The sequence below is a fragment of the Planococcus citri genome, chromosome 4 (genome assembly GCF_950023065.1).
Source record: "Planococcus citri chromosome 4, ihPlaCitr1.1, whole genome shotgun sequence".
Lineage (NCBI taxonomy): Eukaryota > Metazoa > Arthropoda > Insecta > Hemiptera > Pseudococcidae > Planococcus > Planococcus citri.
Genome location: NC_088680.1, coordinates 48,723,217 through 48,740,798, shown reverse-complemented (window position 1 = coordinate 48,740,798; position 17,582 = coordinate 48,723,217). Strand labels below are relative to the sequence as shown.

Genomic DNA, 17,582 nt, shown 5'->3' with positions numbered 1-17,582 from the left:
TCAAAATGAAGAATATTGGACATCGGCCTTTGAAGACAATTGTAAACCGGTAAGTAAGCTTTCAGCTGTATTACATTCGTTGTTGATTACTCATGTCGTACTGTCGCAAGCCGCAATACAGCACATTCTATCGAAATATGATTGAGAAGAGAGTGCAATGAACTTGATGGAATCTGAAAGTTCAACTTCACACTGAAAACACATCTAAGCTTGGGCTGTGTTACCTGTTGAAAATTGTGAATGTGCGTATCCTTTGAGCCCTGGCCTTCAATCAGTTCAAATAATTTGATGCATGAATCATTCAAACGCAACATGAGATACCGAATAATGCTTTTTTGTGTCTTTTTCGCTCAGAGATTTCCATAAAATTTGTAATTCTTCAGTTTTTCATTCAATATTCTTCGCATAGAGAAATCATCCCTTTGCCTCCTTCAACATCAACACATTGTTTTGTGGTTCAAGTCTCTGAATCATTTTCTTATATTTTTACGCAATTATGAAGGTTTTAATGATTCATGATAACTTCTTGATCTGAAATACTAAAGTCAAGTTTGAAGCTTCATTAATTTGACGTGGAAAAACTTTCTTGTATTTTTACGACTATCGCTTTGATACAATCAAGGCACCTAGATTTCAATTCAATGTTTCTAATGCCTGCTCTTAAAATAAGTAGGTTCTTAGATAGGTTCGTCATCAACGTTCGGATTCGCTGTTTCTAGAAAACAAATCTGATTGGTAGATAAATAAATGTCTGAAAAATACTCGAATTTTAGAAGTTTTATTTTATTTTGTAACCCAAGTACTTATTTCTATGACGACTACGATTGCATTGACAATTTTTAAATTTTTATCAGCAACAGCAACGAATTAGGCTGAGCTGAGATGAATAATTTATAGACGCATTTTTAAACATTACTTCTGATCAAGAAATTTTTAGGTTTTTGAACTTTTCGTAATATGCTGATCGGCTGATCCTGAGAACAACAATCCGCAAATTTTCGCTTTTCATCTCCGCTGCTTTGGATTCGAAATTTTTTTGTAAGGCGAGAATGAAAATACAATGAAAGATTTTCGTTCGCGAATGATCAGTTTTTTCACAGTTCATCAATGGCTGTGTACTGTATGTAAATTTTACCTACCCAAGTACCTACAACGATTTTGCCTGGATTTCTTTACTGCATGAATGGACTTGTTTTTTTTTTTCATTTTTTCTCCGTTCTCTGTTCCACATTTCTTACCCAATTTTTCTGATTTAATCAAGTTCAAAATTTTACCAAAGCAACCTTTGAAGCGATATTCCAACTAACTGATTTAATCGTCATCCAGTTCATTCGATAATTCAAAGAATTTAAAAAAGTTGATCGACAGCTAAGAGTTTTCACTCCTGTTATTTTTATTTCCGTATTGCTTATCATTCGCTCACATTTCAATTCAATGTATTCAACTCATTCGTCAAGTTCAAATTAAATACAACCACAACTAAATCATAATCGAAATGAATAACTCGAGGATTAAAATTTTTCATATTATATTGTACACTACAAGAAGAAAAATTACCATCAGTTGTAAGTACACATAATACATACAAAAGGTACATCTGAGATAAAACACTCTTAAGAATAAATAGTCATAATAAAATTTAAATACTTAACACGAAATAAGAATTACATTAACAACAGAACAATAAAGTTCGTATAGCAAATTTGTAAAATATCGACGAAAAGAGTCGTTTCAAAAGCAAAATACGTATCATACATTTATAAATAAAAATTTGTAACAACGGCGATTTTCAAACCAAACACTTACTACCATTTTTATTAAGTTATTTATTTCGAAGGAGAAACTTTTCTATCACCATCAAGGCGAAAAATGTACTGTCAATATATTAAATTTCCTTCGCCCTAAAAAATCGTGGTAACGAATTCCTATAAATTTGCAGACATTATTAATTTGTAAAATTATCCGTTGGTCTTATTTTTCATAAATATGGTTCCCTGATACGTAAGTATCTTATTTACAAAGTGAAAGGGGATAAAAAGAAAGAAGAATATACATAATTACTATACACAGTTACATAAATAATATTACACACAATTTTTTTTTACAAATAGCATGAATTACGCCGCCAAAGCGTCGATTTCTTTGATTAGTTTAATGATTTTGCTTTCGGTATCATAAATACCGTCGTAACGTTTACATTGTAACTGGTGAACGTAAACTTTGGCGAAAAATTCCGCATTAATTTCTATACTTTTTTTCAACGTCGGTATGCCCATTCGACCTCGAGACACTTGAGCTATACAGAAACACTTCGTGTCCGGTACGACGTGTAAATTCCAACTGGGCATTTTTTCGAAAATTTCGTACATTAAATCGTATAGCGTTTTGGTGTTATTATCTTTCAAATAAACGTCTTCGTCTTGCTTTCGTTTAACGGCTCTTTTCGGTCCTTCTTTCGTTTTGACTACTTTGGAATCGGTAAACGTTTCGAATTTGGCCAAGGCATCGTGAAGTGACTCTCGTATAAATGGCGAATTTTGAGTAACGAATAAACTATTCGACGACGGCGTCACGTGATTCTCGAAGTTGAGCGGTTGGTAGGCCATTCTACTTCGCGATATTGGCATCTTGTCTGCGCTGCTAGGCTTTGGTAGGATTTTCTGGTAGGTAGGTTTCGAGACGATTTTAAACGGCGTACTTTTGAGTAACTCGGATTGTTGAGCCGGAACGTGTTTAACGTTTCTGTCATCTTGAAAGGTGACTTTCTTCGGTGTCGAGGCGATTATAGTATTGGCCCTCTCCTGGATGACTTTCGGTTTGAATTTGACCACGTTGAGTTGACTCGACGAGATGGGTACGCCGATCAACGATGACAGAAGTTGAGCCGGATCGACGGATGAGCTCTTTTTGGGCGTAGCTGAATTCGCAGGTAGGATAGGTTTCAATTTAGGTGTATCGCCTAATTTACGAATCGGTGTCAAGTTCGAAGCGAATGATTTATTTCCAATCGGAGTGCGAACCACTGTGGCCTGCGAAGAGACTCCGGTCTTTTCGCGATAATAACTTTCGTAATCGAAAACTTTTTTATACTTGCGTCTCTCGCCAGTCAGCGAATTTGTTTTGATCGTTTCGCCGGATTTGAATTTTTTCTGCGTTGCGATCGTGCCGGTTGAAGTGGAGGCGATGGAAAGTGAACTGGGAGCAGCTGGCGTCGTCACAGCAGCGCCGGTGACAGAAGCGATCGTTATTTCCGATTTCTTAGGCGTACCGGCCTTATTCGCCGCAGCCGGTTCGGCTGCTTTTTCACCATCCGAAATGATATCGATATCGCTATCCGATGATGACGTTGATTCATTCTTATCGTCAGGTTTTACACGTTTTTGTGGCGTAACTAGACGACCATCGGGTAAGAATTTCAGCTGTCTTTTTCTCGTCTGCATACTGAACGAAGTAGACGATTTATTGCGCGTATCTTCGCCTGTATCGGATGCGTTTCCATCCAAAGTGATGACAGGAGGAGGTGGTCGTGACGACAAAGGAGGTCTGCCTTTTTTCTTAACCACTCTTATTACGTTATCGTTCGGAGCTTCGTTTTCTTTCACGTTATTCTCCTTGGTAGAATTATCGCTATCGACGTCCATCTCAGCTCCGATAATTTTTCGCACCGGATCCGATTTACTGCTGGTATCCGGCATCTTGGTCAAATGAATTATCGGTCGTTTCAACGTTATCGGTACCGTACTGGTGTAATGTAGAATTTTACCTGTTTTCGATTTCAATTTATACAGGTATTTCTTCGGTTTGGGAGGTTTAATGGCGGCCGCAGCATCTCCCGAGCCGGTAGCCGTAGCAGCAGGAGGGGCGGCCTTAGCAGGCCTAGAAGTCGTCTTTGATGGTTTCTCTTTGACTTGACCTTCCATATCGCCCTCCAAAACGGAAATCAGATTTTCTGTCGTTTGCTGTCTTTTTTTATCGTCAATTTTATCGGATTTCGCGTCCGTCTTAGATTCGGCGATTTCTTTAATCATGTCTTGTAATTCGTCGTTCGATTCAGTTTCCTTTGATTGTTTACGTTGCGAATTGTCGACCGGTTCGACGTCCTTCGACGTCTTACGCTGCTTCTCGTCGCTAGCCTCGATTTCCTTTGATTTCTTGCGTTCACTATCGACGACTACTTCGACTTCCTTCGATACTTTACGCTGTTTTTCGTCGTTAGCTTCGATTTCTTTAGATTTTTTGCGTTCAGTTTCAACAACTGCTTCGATTTCTGCCGATTTCTTACGTTGCTTCTCGTCGCTCAAGTCGGCCTCTTTTGATATCTTACGTTGCTTTTCGTCACTGGGTTCGGTTTCTTTGGATTTTTTACGTTCTTCCGTCACTTCTTTCTCGCTAGCTGAGCTTTGTTTGCGTTCTGTCGCAGGTGTATCTACGGTCTTCGATGCGGCGTTCTTTTCAGACGATTCGGGTTCGGATAATTTTTTTGTTTCTGCTTCTTTCGCTGGTTCGCTAGAAGAAGCTACTACGTTCTCGTCGACTTTTTCTTCAAGCTGCGACGCAGGTTTCTCTGGCTCGTTATCTGCGGCGGAAAATTGCGTTAATTCATCGTCTACTTTGGTCTCGGCTGTTACAGTTTCCGGTGCTTCTTTCTGCGCTGATTCGGGTTCTGGTTCCGTATTTTCAGCAGCGGATGTTGATTCGGGTTTCGAGTCGCTCATAATAAGTTTTCCAAATTTGAATCTGTAAAGAAATTCAAAAAAAAAATCATTAGTCATCTGGTTGGAAATTGGAATAAAATGAGAACAATTATAACAAATTATAACGAAGATAGGTTGGTTGCATTTGAAACGGTGTGGGGGGGGGGGTACTTCACTTTTAATGGAGGACGAGACAAATAATCTTTTTACATTTTTTCAGAAATTTAATTATCAATTCTCAGGCACAGAAATTTATTTTCAGATTTTATTTAATAATTCATCAAAACGTGAAATTTTCGTGAAAAAATTACCAAGTACACAATAAGGGGAAGAAATCCTAGTTACAATTTTAAAACGAAAATTATTTTTAAAAATCAACGAACATGTAGAAAAAGCACATATGGATAGAATGCTGATGCACGTGTCAAATTTCACTTTCCTTAGTCAGTTCGGAGGGGCAGGAGGCGTAGGACAAAATTGAAATCCATAGACAAATTATGTAGCACAATTGGATTTTTGTGACTAGAAATGGGCAGGAAAGGAAATCTTAACTCTCAAAAAGGCATTTGCAGAGTGATCTCAATGTAATACACGCCAAATTTTCAAAGGTCAATTTCGAGTAGTTGAGGGAATATTTTTTAAAAATTTCAAGGTCAAAAACGCGAAAACCTCACGATTTTCCATTTCCTTCTACTATTTGCTTATTCAGGTTGATTTACTTATGAACGATTTTCACCCACCTCTTCTCCTCTTTCAAAAATTTAGACACGTGCGATTTTTGGGTGAAGGAGGGGGGGGGGTTATTTTCACGCACGCTCAAATTCTTGAAATCTATGGAAACGGACTTCTGGGACCTTGAATGAATTTTGTGCATTCCTCCTCCCTCACCCTCACACAATGTTAGGCAGATAAAAACAGATGAAAATGTTGAATAAAAATTCGTCCAAAAAGACATCAACATAAATTCATAATTTTTTCTCAAAAAAATTATTCCTCATGAAGTCATGATTAATGATTTTTGTCAAAATTAAATTTCAAAAAACACATCTAAAAATAATTTTGAAAAAGCCAAGAAATTTCAACAAAACAATCGAATCTTTGATTATTAAGGAATTTAAGGACAAAATAATCTAAGCACCGGATGTAATAAAATCCCATCAAATTACACCTAAATGACGTCACACCATCTCATCTTTTCATTTTTTTACACCACACAGCAGCAACAACAGAGTCGATAATTCGAAAAGATGAGCGTTATCGCTCATGGACACTCAATTCATGCCAGTGTCATTAAATAGTACGAAAACGAGCTTTTCGAACAGAAAAAAACTCGTGGTTTCACCCCATTAGTATATTCCTATCGAATAGCTTACGTACGTAGCTACGTACAATAATAAAATTTATAGAATTAAATGAAAACGGAGGATTATTTCAACGCGACATTCTTGTTCCGTGTAAAGGCTACTTTTACTTTGAAAATTATACGAATGTTATCCTTGCATCCTATTCGTCGCATTAAACAAAGTTTCAACCAATCAGAGAACACCTTTGTTAAATGAAAGCGACGCGTCTTCTAGAGTAACATTCAACTTTGTCCTTGAAACTCGTCGCTTTCGTGTATAAAAGTATGTACTATAGAACGTACTTGAAGTACATATAGTAATAATCGACCTCACTTTTTGTTCAATTACTAAAAGAAGCTTGAAATGAAAAATATTCTTCTTTCTAGATGTGTTTCTGACTTCTGTGATGAGACAGAATTGAAAAAAAATCAATAATCGTTGTGGCAGGTGAATGAATATGTATAGTTGCTTGACAGCTTATTGGGGTCGTGTTTCAAAGTTGATATAAAAAAGCTTATTCGATTAGATTTGTTGATTAATTGAATGAAATCGAATGTGAAATTCAGTGATTTAAGTTGAAAAAATAATAAAAAAGCTAAGTAGGTACCTAGATAGATCTATAGGTATAGTTCATGATGAGAAAAATGAAACGTGATAAAGGTCCATGTACACGGAGGAAGTTTAGACTGATTGTATGTATGTATTACGTCTTCTTAGTTTCTTTATGAATGGAATCGCCGAATCAGTGAAGAATAATTTCTATTCGTAGCGATTAAACTAGCCTATATTTTATATCCATAAAAGTAAAACTGTTTCCTTTTTTTTTTGAGGGAGCAATTTCAAAAACAAGCAATAAAGACAAGAAGTTAGAAAAATTTGAATTCGAATTTGTCATGAGACACTCGTAAAACATGGAGGTAATAGTACTTTAAAAATGTACAGAAATAATAATAACCATTTTAAAATGGAATAATCTATAAATAAAATGAAATTTTATGATTTAACCAAAACTGAAACCTAACGTTTCAGCGAACGTTCCCCATTCCAGAAAATGTATTTTGAAAACGCGAAGATTCACTAACCAACTCTTATTAACTTGCAGATTTCAAAATAAATGCTGACTAAGCAAAAGAAAATGCCAGCTTGAAGGAATCACCCAGAGGCCTGATGGATACAAATTTCATGCGAGCAAACGAATTCAAGTACGTACTGACGCTATGATTTTGTACAAAATATGCAAGTTCCCAAAATTTTAGTTGCCCATTTAAATTCACGAAAAAAGTAAAACCAGTTGTTTCAGACACCTGCTCTCCTCAACTTTGCAGTTTGCAGGATGAGGAAACGAACGTGAAATGTATTCTTCCTTGAGAAGCAAATTCCCAATTTTTGATAACAAAAAATAACGAAAAAAATTTTCAGCAACATTGAATCCAAAATTGCCATTTACTCAAAATACAAATTCATCAGAAATTGATATTTTTTCATCCCCCCCCCCGAATTTACGCAATTTTCATTTCACAGTAGGCGGAGGGTCAATCAGATAGCCTATCAATTCATAACGTTAACCGAAACCATAACTAAACCATAAAGGAAAAAACGAAAAAATTTCAAGGTAATTTACGGTAATCTATTACAGCGATGACCGCTAGGTTGGTAAATTACTGTAATACGCCAGCATTCAAGACATTTTTCGTAAATACATGTAAAATTATTTCAACCTAAGCAGACAATTGCCTTTTATAATTGTTAGAGACGATGAACAAATTAACCTAGTTAAAATCGAAACAGTAATCCAGGCCTAAGCTTGAATATTGTAACGGAAATACGATATTCTTCGAATTTACCGTTACTTGACGGTAACTTACTGGTAACATGCGGTAAATACTAGGTAATTAAAATGCTAAAAAATGATGATTACCATTCTTTCAGTTTTAGGATGTTTAGCTATTTTCACACTTATCTGATACCTACTAAAATAAGTGATTGATTTTTCCGCCTTTTTTACCGAGAAAAGACGCGCCTATTTTTAAATTTTAAATAAAAAATTTTAAAGTTGCATAATAAATTAATAATTACACCCGATATTATATGTTTTAGGTATGAAATGGAATGCGAGAATACGAACTAATTACGTTGCCACATAATCCGTCCCTTTCAGACTCTGATGACACGAAGCTGTACACTTCCTGGTTTATTTTTACCGTGATGTACATTTCCGTATTTTTCAAATTAGGCCGAATTAAATGTTGGAATTTATCGAGAAGATTGCCTATTACCTAATATGTCATAAATCGGAGGTAAAAATGAGTGGAATTCATTAACAACGAGATTTCTGGACTTCTGTCAACGTAACACATCTAAAATGATCAAAAACCCATGACAATCAGGAATAAAGATGTTACACGCGCATTATGGCTTATTAGGCTGAAAGAAAAAAACTCACGATTAGGTACACAGCCAAAAAGGCATATTATTTAAAAATATTTTGTCATCATTTTTGTTTTTAAAAAAGGAACTATTTTGACATCAAACGCTAATTTTTTTTTTGTTCATTTAGGTTTCCCGAATAATCATCTTTAAATGGCATTTAATAGGCGACTAGGCATGCTGTAAATATTATCAAATGTGGGTCGAAAGAATATGGACGGCGTAGGCTCAAAATGCTCGAGACAGCAGTTTTGAACATATCACTCGTGTTGTACGAAATCGAAATCAGTCAACGTCTTTCTTAATAACTACATGACCGAGTTTCAAGTGCAACCAGATGACTTACGCTTCAATTGAACAGAAAATCGCTCAATATAGTTTAATAATTCACGGCTAATTGATTTACAGAAAGAACTGAATATTAAGGTATCTACAAGTTATTTACCTACGTTATAAAACCAAATAATAAAACCGAATCTGACTAAACAATTCTATCCCAACGATTCACAGTCGATCTTCAGGGCTATTGGTAAAGTAAAATGACGCTGCTATATTGAATGTTTGCTCGACAAGACTAAGAAATCTCCACCTCTGCAAAACAAACGTACAAGCTCAAATCCTACACGTAAATTTGATTATTTATAAAGTATTGAATGCAAATTTGATCTGGATTCGATTTATAACTGTCAAACAAATAACGAAGTTTTGTTTTTCTAGGATTTCGGTTCGAGACAAAGTTCTATCATTTTCTGTGCAACACAAATTCATCTCTTACCTTCGATGAGGAAATTGTGATCGAAGTTCAACAATAAATACGAATGTCCAACGTAGGTCACTGGCGTCTGGCAGCGGAATTCTTCAAGCTATATGTATTTCTACATAATAAAAGCTTATCAATCCATAATCTTTGATTTCAGTCTTCTTCGAATAACACTGAAGAACGCGCGCAAATGAAATGCTGTGAAAATTACGCCGTTAAAATTCCAAATTATTGTTGAACGGTTTGGTACATTTGAATTATCGAAATTGATCACTTTCTTCACAACTTTAATTAATGAAGATGTTCGTAACCATTAAAGAATTAATTTAAAATCGTTTTCAAATGAATTTAAAATTGATCACAGTTTAAAATTGTAATACATGTAAACAATCACTTTCTTTTTACTTTTAGAACGAACGTCCATATTAGAAAATTCTTACAGTGTTACCGATGACGTTGCATCAGATCACAAGGCGTCGTGTAAATTCAAATCAATGGAAAAACTTCGAAAATTAAAGAAAAACAGTTTCCAAAATACTTTTTGAAATGTCAGAATTTGAATAATATCGAATTATATTATTTTCAAGTCCTATTTCGCAGTAATCTTCACAAATTATTCAAAAAATAATATCCAACGTTCGATAACTTTTTCAGTCACGATGATAGCAAACGTGATAACGAATGACCTCAAAAAAAAAGTAGGTTTTAGAATCCTCGAAAATGCCAAGACAATTTTCGCTGATTTGTTCGGGTCAACTCTAATTCATTATTTTTTGCTTCAATTGGACAAATTTTAGTGATTTCAATTTCAATTATGCTCGAATTTAAAATTTTAATGAATGTAGTTTGTATTAAATTTCATTACTCATTCATTTACCATTTTATTTCTTCAAATTTTTCAATTTCTATATCAGTAGGGAAGAAGGGCATTACGATTTCAGCCTTCGTAATAAACTTTATTATCAGTCCTTCTGTCGTGTTATGAAATCCAATTTCCAACCACGTTTGTAAAATTTATTCAATTCTTCCATCACTCAAGAATTTCGGATGCAGTAGTTTTAAATTATTTTCCCCAATTATTTTAGTTATTTCGTTAATATTTCGGCCTTTCCATCGATAAAACATGGTCCAACTCAAGGTACGTCCAATTTTAATCTTACTAATTCCATTTCGGAACCAACTAACAGAGACTTTTGAAGTTATCAATAGTTTCTCTATACCTCATCCGAGTGTTTCATATTTGATCTTTTTATTCATTTAGGCGAAAAGACCGGCCGATAACAAACCGCCGAAAGACAAGTCGAAGAATAGTATGCGCGATGTCCGAATTAGGAAACTCTGTTTGAATATTTGTGTCGGCGAATCGGGAGATAGACTGACCCGAGCAGCCAAAGTAAGTACTGCTCTTGCCTTCTATCTAGCAACTTCTTTCTTCGTGATTACATCGAGTGTTTTTGTACATTAGGTATTGGAACAGCTTACTGGCCAACAACCAGTTTTCTCAAAAGCCAGATACACCGTGAGATCTTTCGGTATCAGACGTAACGAAAAAATCGCCGTACATTGCACCGTCAGAGGAGCTAAAGCCGAAGAAATTTTGGAACGTGGCTTAAAGGTAATTTGATTCCGAAGTATTTATGTTGATAAAAAATAGCAGTGATAACGCTTTGAATTTTCTGTTCAGGTCAGAGAATACGAACTTCGTAAAGACAACTTCTCCGACACTGGAAACTTCGGTTTCGGTATTCAAGAACACATTGACTTAGGAATTAAATATGATCCTAGTATCGGTATTTATGGTTTAGATTTCTACGTCGTTTTGGGCCGACCAGGTAATGGAATTGCTTTCTTTATGCAGTAAGTTGGTGTCGAAGTACTTCAGAACTAATGCTCATGTATTGAATCTATTTCCTAGGTTATAATGTAGCTTACCGAAGAAGGAAAACTGGCAAAGTTGGATACTCCCACAGACTAACGAAAGAAGATGCCATGAAATGGTTCCAACAGAAAGTGAGTTGATCTTCAGTTCTGGTCTTTGAGTATTGTTCGTTGATCTAACATTATTAATTTAATTTTCTTCGTTTTTTTTCAGTATGATGGTATCATTTTACCTGGAAAGAAGTAAACATTGGAGAAAAGATTTTTACGAGAAAGATTTGTAAATGTTCGTTTTTAATAAAACTATTGTACCATCTGTGAATTATTCATTTGTGTGTCATGATAGACTACGAGCACGATGTACATTCATTCGTCGATTTTACGAAGATTACCATGCTATTTTAATTTAATGAAGATTGAAACTACGTTCGTACGTTCAATTGAATCAAACAGATGTTTTTTCTAGTCGAGAATTCAAAATTGTAGTATAAGGACTTCGACTTCAATAATTAATTATCGTTTTATGCATGATTTCTTGATTTGGTTTTATTCTGGTTTCAGCTAAAATTCAAAATTATTGTTGACGATTTGTACCTGTATCAGTGGCAACACTGTTCTCTCCCTATCACTCAGCATCACCGAAAATTGATAATTAATTTCGATTTGTCTCATATTTTGTTTATACTTTTTAGCAATTTACATTAATTAATTTCACCGAAATGAATATGAATTTGAGAATATATATCCATTTCTGAGCCATGTAACATTTAGGAACAAGATTCGCTCTCAGATCCCTGAAACAACATCCTGTTGATATACGATGATAATGATTCCAGAGGTAACAGGTAAGGATTTACATTCAGAATGATATCATTCTCCTGGAATGTTTTTTAATACCTTATTAAATTGCAGTCTGAAATTGAAGTACAACATTCCACTCCTCGAATTCTTTAAAAATGGTGTTCTTTTTCGATGTTTTCCATTTCGCTGGGCAGATGGTTGATACCATCGAAGAGCTGGTAGCAATGACAGTTACTAATCATAATAAGTAAGCTTACGAACAATTACTTCATTATAACGGTTGGGTATTGATTAATATCTATGTGTCGGTCTTAGATTGTTGATAGCTCAATCAGATTTTTCAATAGAAGTCAGAGATCTTCTATCAGAAAATAAAGAACCGTTGTTTTCATTTCCAACCGTAGACAGAGTTCAGTGTTTAACCCATTGCGCTTCTGGTTAGTATTTTTACATATTTTCAATACGCTCAATTTGATCATATTTTCACGTTGCTTATTCCCATGTTTTAGGTAATTATATCGCTACTCTTGAAGGCAAACAAACTAATCAAAAATCAGATGTACTCATCGCTCGTGTTTATATCAACTGGGAAACTGATTTCGTCGTCAACGAATGTAAAAAATGTACTAAATACGTTAAACGTTTTATGAGAGCTAGAATAGCAGGTGTAGTTACTCCAAGCTGCACGAAAGACGATGAAGATTATCTAGATATGATTGAAATTCCTGTATCTTACTCTACTGCAACTTGTATTACATGTTGTCAGGTATTACCTTTTTTATGGCTTGAATTTTCAATTCACTGTACATTATTAATTCGTTTTCATTGCAGAAAACTGGTCGCCTGTTGATAGCCAGTGGTTCGACGTTGTATCTCTTTCAAAAAGTTTATTTACGAGGTCATAATGGTAAAAGTCCTGCATTTATTGATTTCGTTCCTTTGGCTCAAATATTCCAAATGAGCTTTGCTCCTGTATCCGTAACGATTTGTGAAAATGTCATCACTGCCAATAACCATAAAATGGTTTCGGTGTTCAGATTAAAAAGAGGTGAGTATTTTTTCATCGAGAGTGTTTATTTTCATTTACAACGAATATTGAATAAATTTAATTTTTTAGTTGCAGGAAGCGATGAAGTAAAACCTGAACCGACAAGCAATGAAAATACTTCAATTTACGAGGATATCATTCCTGAAACTAGTCTTACTCCAAAAAATGAAGGTACAATGGTGTAATTGAAATTTTGGAAAAAAATCTTTTTCATACTCACAAATTGTTCATTTACAGTCATGACCAAAAACGGCGCTATTCACATCAACAATTTGATCACGGCGTTGAAGAGTAACGATGAGACGAAATATTTCAAAACGTTGAAAAATATACTTTCACCGAATTCGTTTCCAATTCCTGTTTATTTAAAAGGTGTAAATGAAACTTTAACTGATCAGAAGAAAACTCCTTTTGTTATTCTTCCACCGAGATCACATTGCGAAATAAAAAATACAAAAATCGAAGATAACTTCGTTGAAACTCATAGTTCTAGTAAAGTACGTTCATTTTTTTTCATGCCTATCTTTGAAAATTACTCAGTGAAATTTAATAGGTGATTTTTTGATGATTATAGGAAATCAGTGTTATGGCAGAAAGTTTATTAGCTTTGCATTTGTGTGATCCTGATGAAATTATTGTCAAAACTGCTCTTCAAGTGCTAACTCGTGATTCTCCTCAAAAACCAGGTAACGTTATCCTATCTACAAACTTTGAATTAATGTGAAGACATTTTTTATATCTGATTCTAATTTTAGGAATGGACAATTATTACGAACAATTTTGCGTCGGTGGAAAACAATTCATTTGCTTGAATTTTTTGATTGTGATTGGTCAAGAAGGGTATCTGTTTCACTTGAATGCTGATAAACTTCAAGTAACACTCTTCAAATAGGTACCTACTTGGTAGAAAATATTTACTTGAAAATTAACTCTGAATGATTTCAGGATGGATTACAATTTGTCACGTTTTTTCATTTTGCCACACAAGTCATCAGTGCGACTTTTGAATCGTGTTTTTTGCATTTATTGACCAGAATAGGCGTAGAAACTTACAATATTCCTACCTTGAGGCCGATCGTTTTCAACGAAATTCCGGTATAAAAAATTTAATCACGTGGAATAAATGTTGAAAATATTTTATTCATTGCAACAAATCGTATCTTATACAGGTTCTTAACAAATGTACCGAATGGGCTTCTGTGTTTGCATTTACCACGTTCATGGGAGTTTTTAATTTTGTCAGATCTGATGATTGTATTGCTGTGCTTACTACGTCGACTGAAGGGTACTGATTTATTTTATTTTATTGGAAATCGATTGAATTCGTCGTTATGTAGCTGTTTTTGTTGAATGTTTCAGAAAAAAAGGAAAAGAAAGTCTTCCTTGGACGGTTTATTCGTTGAAGTTACCAAAAATATACGATACTTTTAAAGAAATTGAAGAAATGTGTAAATATTTAGACGATAATAAAGATACCAAGAGATACCTGCTAACTGAAGGTTATCTGATGATGCAAATGGCTTTGAATTTTCACTATTGTATCACCAATAAAGACGATATAAACCAAGTTCTCGAGCATTTTAAAACCAGCACCAAGAATCTAGTCAAATTGTATTTCGAGTGAGTTGACTTTTTTGAAAATTGTTTTTACGATGAAAATCATCTAAATTGAATCAATTCCCTACAATGTATTATTTTTATTATTTTATAGGAGTAAAAATCTCGAAGATACGAAAACTGGTACAGCGATCGCTCTCTCTTCCAATATCAATCCTGGCGAAATAATTAAAGAATTTGAAAAAGTAACTATCAATTACCTTCCTAACAAATGTCTTTTGATTGCGAATTAATAATTTTTATTTTAGGATGAAAGTTACACTCCTCATATCATGTACATGTTGAAAAAATGGATTGTCAAGAACGATAACGCTATTTCATCCACGAACGCCGAATGGATTATTCGCTTGTTAGAAGACAACAACGAAATTTCCAAGTTGACCCAGTATTTAATTTTTAATGAAAAAATTTGTCGTTCTGATGGTCATCGAGCAGTACCGTTTTTGAAACGATCTCTTCATTCGTAAGTTTAACAATATCGGACCCAATAAAAACATTCATGTATGTAACCGAATTCAATTTTCAGAACGGAACCTCCCGATGTCCACGTGTTATTCGTGCTATGTGTTTTATACACGCAGCAGTGCTTACAAAGTGAAGCTATAGAGATACTGGGATCACTTAGAAAACAAAACGGTGATTTCAAAAAAGCTTTCATCGACGTTGCTATCGAAAATTGGACCTTTTTGTTCGAAAATGTTGGTTATTGAATTATTTAACTAGTGCTTTTCCGCATAGCATCGAAATTAATTGAAATTATTTCCAGGTTACCAAAAACGATAACGAATTAACCAACTTTTCCGAATTTACCAGCGTTCTGATAGAAAACTTACCTCATGAGACGTCGGAAATCCTGACTAAATTAATTAAAAACGAAATTTTCCCATTAGCTGATGTTGTTCAAGTAAGTAGGAAACTTTAACTGGACACCTTTGCGGAATATTTTTATTTATGTATTTGAAATTTGTTTACAGATGTTACTGAAGCAAATCCCATGCCAGGTATCAATGGAAAAGGGCCATCTAGTCTTACAAACGTTTTTAGAATCAGTTTTCTCGCGAAAAATTGTCACTACTGCTAATGACCCCGGAGTAAATAACTGTTTGAAGGTATATCAATAATTTTACCTAAATTAACGTACTTTTCGCCATAATTTTCTGTCTTGTGAACATTTTACTCATTTGCACATGTGTAGATACTTTTGAGATCATATTTGACGCAGCTTCGAGTCAAAGTTCCTAAGAACAGCAGTTCTGCGTTAGTTATACCTGAACCGATTTTTGGTGAAAAGTTACCCGAATATATTATCTACTTACCAGTTGTAGACAGTTGTAATTACGTTGCATTAAGAAAATTACAGGTAATTTCGTTGAGATTGCAATATTAACTGAGTAAATTTCACATTTATTAATTCATTTTTATTCAAATAGGATCTAATATGGAGTAAATTACTAACTGAAGATGCTGTAAAAGAAGTTATCGATACGTTACCCAGTATGGAAATGAAATTAAATGTTTTAGCCATGTTGAATAGTTTCGATGTAGCGAAGGAGTTGGTTAAAAATAATTGTTTTTCCGTTATTTTTCCTTACGCCAAAGTATGATATTTTAATTTGACGTTTCTTTCCTTATTTTTAACTGATATATGTCGTTACTAATTTAACAACTGATTTCCTTTTTCTATTCAGGTTTGTTTCAGCGGAGTGAAAAAATGGAGAGATTTGATCATCCTTGTACAAAATCGTATGGCTGAAATTAAAGATACAGAAAGAAGTAACGCGGAATACGAAGAAATTTTCGATCGTTAGTAATAAATATTCATTAACTGTCTGTTTGTGAAGTATTGTTCTGCATTATTTCGTTGCATGTATGTATTTTGTTATTCCGATTTTTGTTTGTAGAAATTCTGGATCATCTATCTCACACAATGACTCCTTCGCAACTGAATGCTGTCCTCGAGCCAATTATTCCCAAGAAAGATGACACTTATTGGAAACACATCATGAAAGCGCAGCAGATATCATATGCGAAAGATGTGAAAGATTTAATTATTAATACTAGTCAACAATTATTGAATTCCAATTCTTTATATTGAAATTACTCTGACACAAATTTATCGAATAATATTTGTTTCAAAATTCATATTTTTTTCATTTTTCAACTTAGCAAAATGTTTTCCATGTCGATGTGTTGATTTTCATGTTTGTAATTCTTTATGATTTTTTTGTTGTAGTTTCAGTTTTTTTAAATTAAAAATATCTGAAAATTTTTAATTTTGTTCGGTTTTTGTCGACGAGAGTTTGCCATAGTGATGATTGATGAATGCATTTATTTAGATTGTCTGGCTTTATTTGTTTATTTTTTCATCACTACAACAGGGTCCTTTTTTAATTTCCTACAAGTTACTTATGCAAAAATACTGCACCTCATGAGCTCAATCAATCTGCACTCTTGACTCTGCACAGATCCAAAGAATTTTTTCAACTAATTTCAAGTTTAGAAAATGGAAAATTTAAAAAATTTCTCATTTTTAGGGTTCCCCGAGCCCCGCCTCGGGAAACCCTATTAGAATCGCTACGGCTCATCATCAGGTTTTCAGTAACCTAGATACTAGCGCTGTCTGGTGTCGCGTAATAGAATTATTTTTCATGTAAATTAACAGCTTCTATTGGTGAAGTCAGAAATGAGACAATACAACTACGATTAATTAATTATTATTATTAGGGTTTCCCTTTCCCTTCCTCTTTCCCGAATGAAATTAAAATTATTATTAATTAAGTACCTAGGTATGTACCTAATTACCTAATAACTTTATTTTTTTTTGAAATAGATACCATTTTCAATTTTCATTGACATTTCATCGTTTTTTTTTTTAAGTCGTAAGTCGTAAATTCCTAAATTCGTAATTAATAAAAAGGGCCAAAAGCAGGGTTGTTGCGATTCGAATCGCGTAAAGAATCGCTAATAGAATCGCGGAGCCGCGGTTCCGAGCCGCGGCTCTTTCGCGATTCTCT

The 17,582-nt window shown here is 34.3% G+C and overlaps 3 protein-coding genes across 10 annotated transcripts; 2 read left to right on the top strand and 1 right to left on the bottom strand.

Moving 5' to 3' along the window:
• Positions 1-1,511: 1,511 nt before the first annotated feature.
• Positions 1,512-9,661, bottom strand: LOC135845609 (WASH complex subunit 2-like). Of its 7 annotated transcripts, none has more exons than XM_065364285.1 (4): positions 9,240-9,661; positions 8,910-9,055; positions 8,314-8,461; positions 1,512-4,737 (listed from the first exon to the last, which is right to left on the bottom strand). In XM_065364285.1, the coding sequence occupies exon 4, from the start codon at positions 4,713-4,715 to the stop codon at positions 2,118-2,120; it is 2,598 nt and encodes an 865-aa protein (XP_065220357.1). In that variant the 5' UTR covers positions 4,716-4,737; positions 8,314-8,461; positions 8,910-9,055; positions 9,240-9,661; the 3' UTR covers positions 1,512-2,117. The 7 variants fall into 7 exon arrangements, with proteins under 7 accessions (XP_065220357.1, XP_065220358.1, XP_065220355.1 ...); XM_065364286.1 differs by having other exon boundaries at positions 8,914-9,055; XM_065364283.1 differs by lacking the exon at positions 8,314-8,461 and having other exon boundaries at positions 9,240-9,660.
• A 542-nt stretch (positions 9,662-10,203) lies between these two features.
• On the top strand, positions 10,204-11,418 carry RpL11 (ribosomal protein L11). Its single transcript, XM_065364291.1, has 6 exons — positions 10,204-10,362; positions 10,486-10,617; positions 10,690-10,839; positions 10,909-11,056; positions 11,140-11,234; positions 11,317-11,418. Exons 1-6 carry the CDS (start codon positions 10,348-10,350, stop codon positions 11,347-11,349), a joined length of 573 nt encoding a protein of 190 aa, XP_065220363.1. The 5' UTR covers positions 10,204-10,347; the 3' UTR covers positions 11,350-11,418.
• Positions 11,419-11,677: 259 nt separating this feature from the next.
• LOC135845608 (uncharacterized) lies at positions 11,678-16,841 on the top strand. 2 transcript variants are annotated; one of them, XM_065364282.1, is made up of 21 exons: positions 11,678-11,940; positions 12,015-12,150; positions 12,219-12,340; positions 12,413-12,669; positions 12,735-12,951; positions 13,021-13,122; positions 13,189-13,448; positions 13,526-13,637; positions 13,707-13,825; positions 13,897-14,046; positions 14,121-14,236; positions 14,311-14,571; positions 14,663-14,753; positions 14,817-15,031; positions 15,095-15,266; positions 15,335-15,472; positions 15,543-15,677; positions 15,764-15,928; positions 15,999-16,166; positions 16,257-16,371; positions 16,470-16,841. In XM_065364282.1, exons 2-21 carry the CDS (start codon positions 12,059-12,061, stop codon positions 16,661-16,663), a joined length of 3,201 nt encoding a protein of 1,066 aa, XP_065220354.1. In that variant the 5' UTR covers positions 11,678-11,940; positions 12,015-12,058; the 3' UTR covers positions 16,664-16,841. The 2 variants fall into 2 exon arrangements, with proteins under 2 accessions (XP_065220354.1, XP_065220353.1); XM_065364281.1 differs by having other exon boundaries at positions 11,679-11,947.
• Positions 16,842-17,582: the final 741 nt, after the last annotated feature.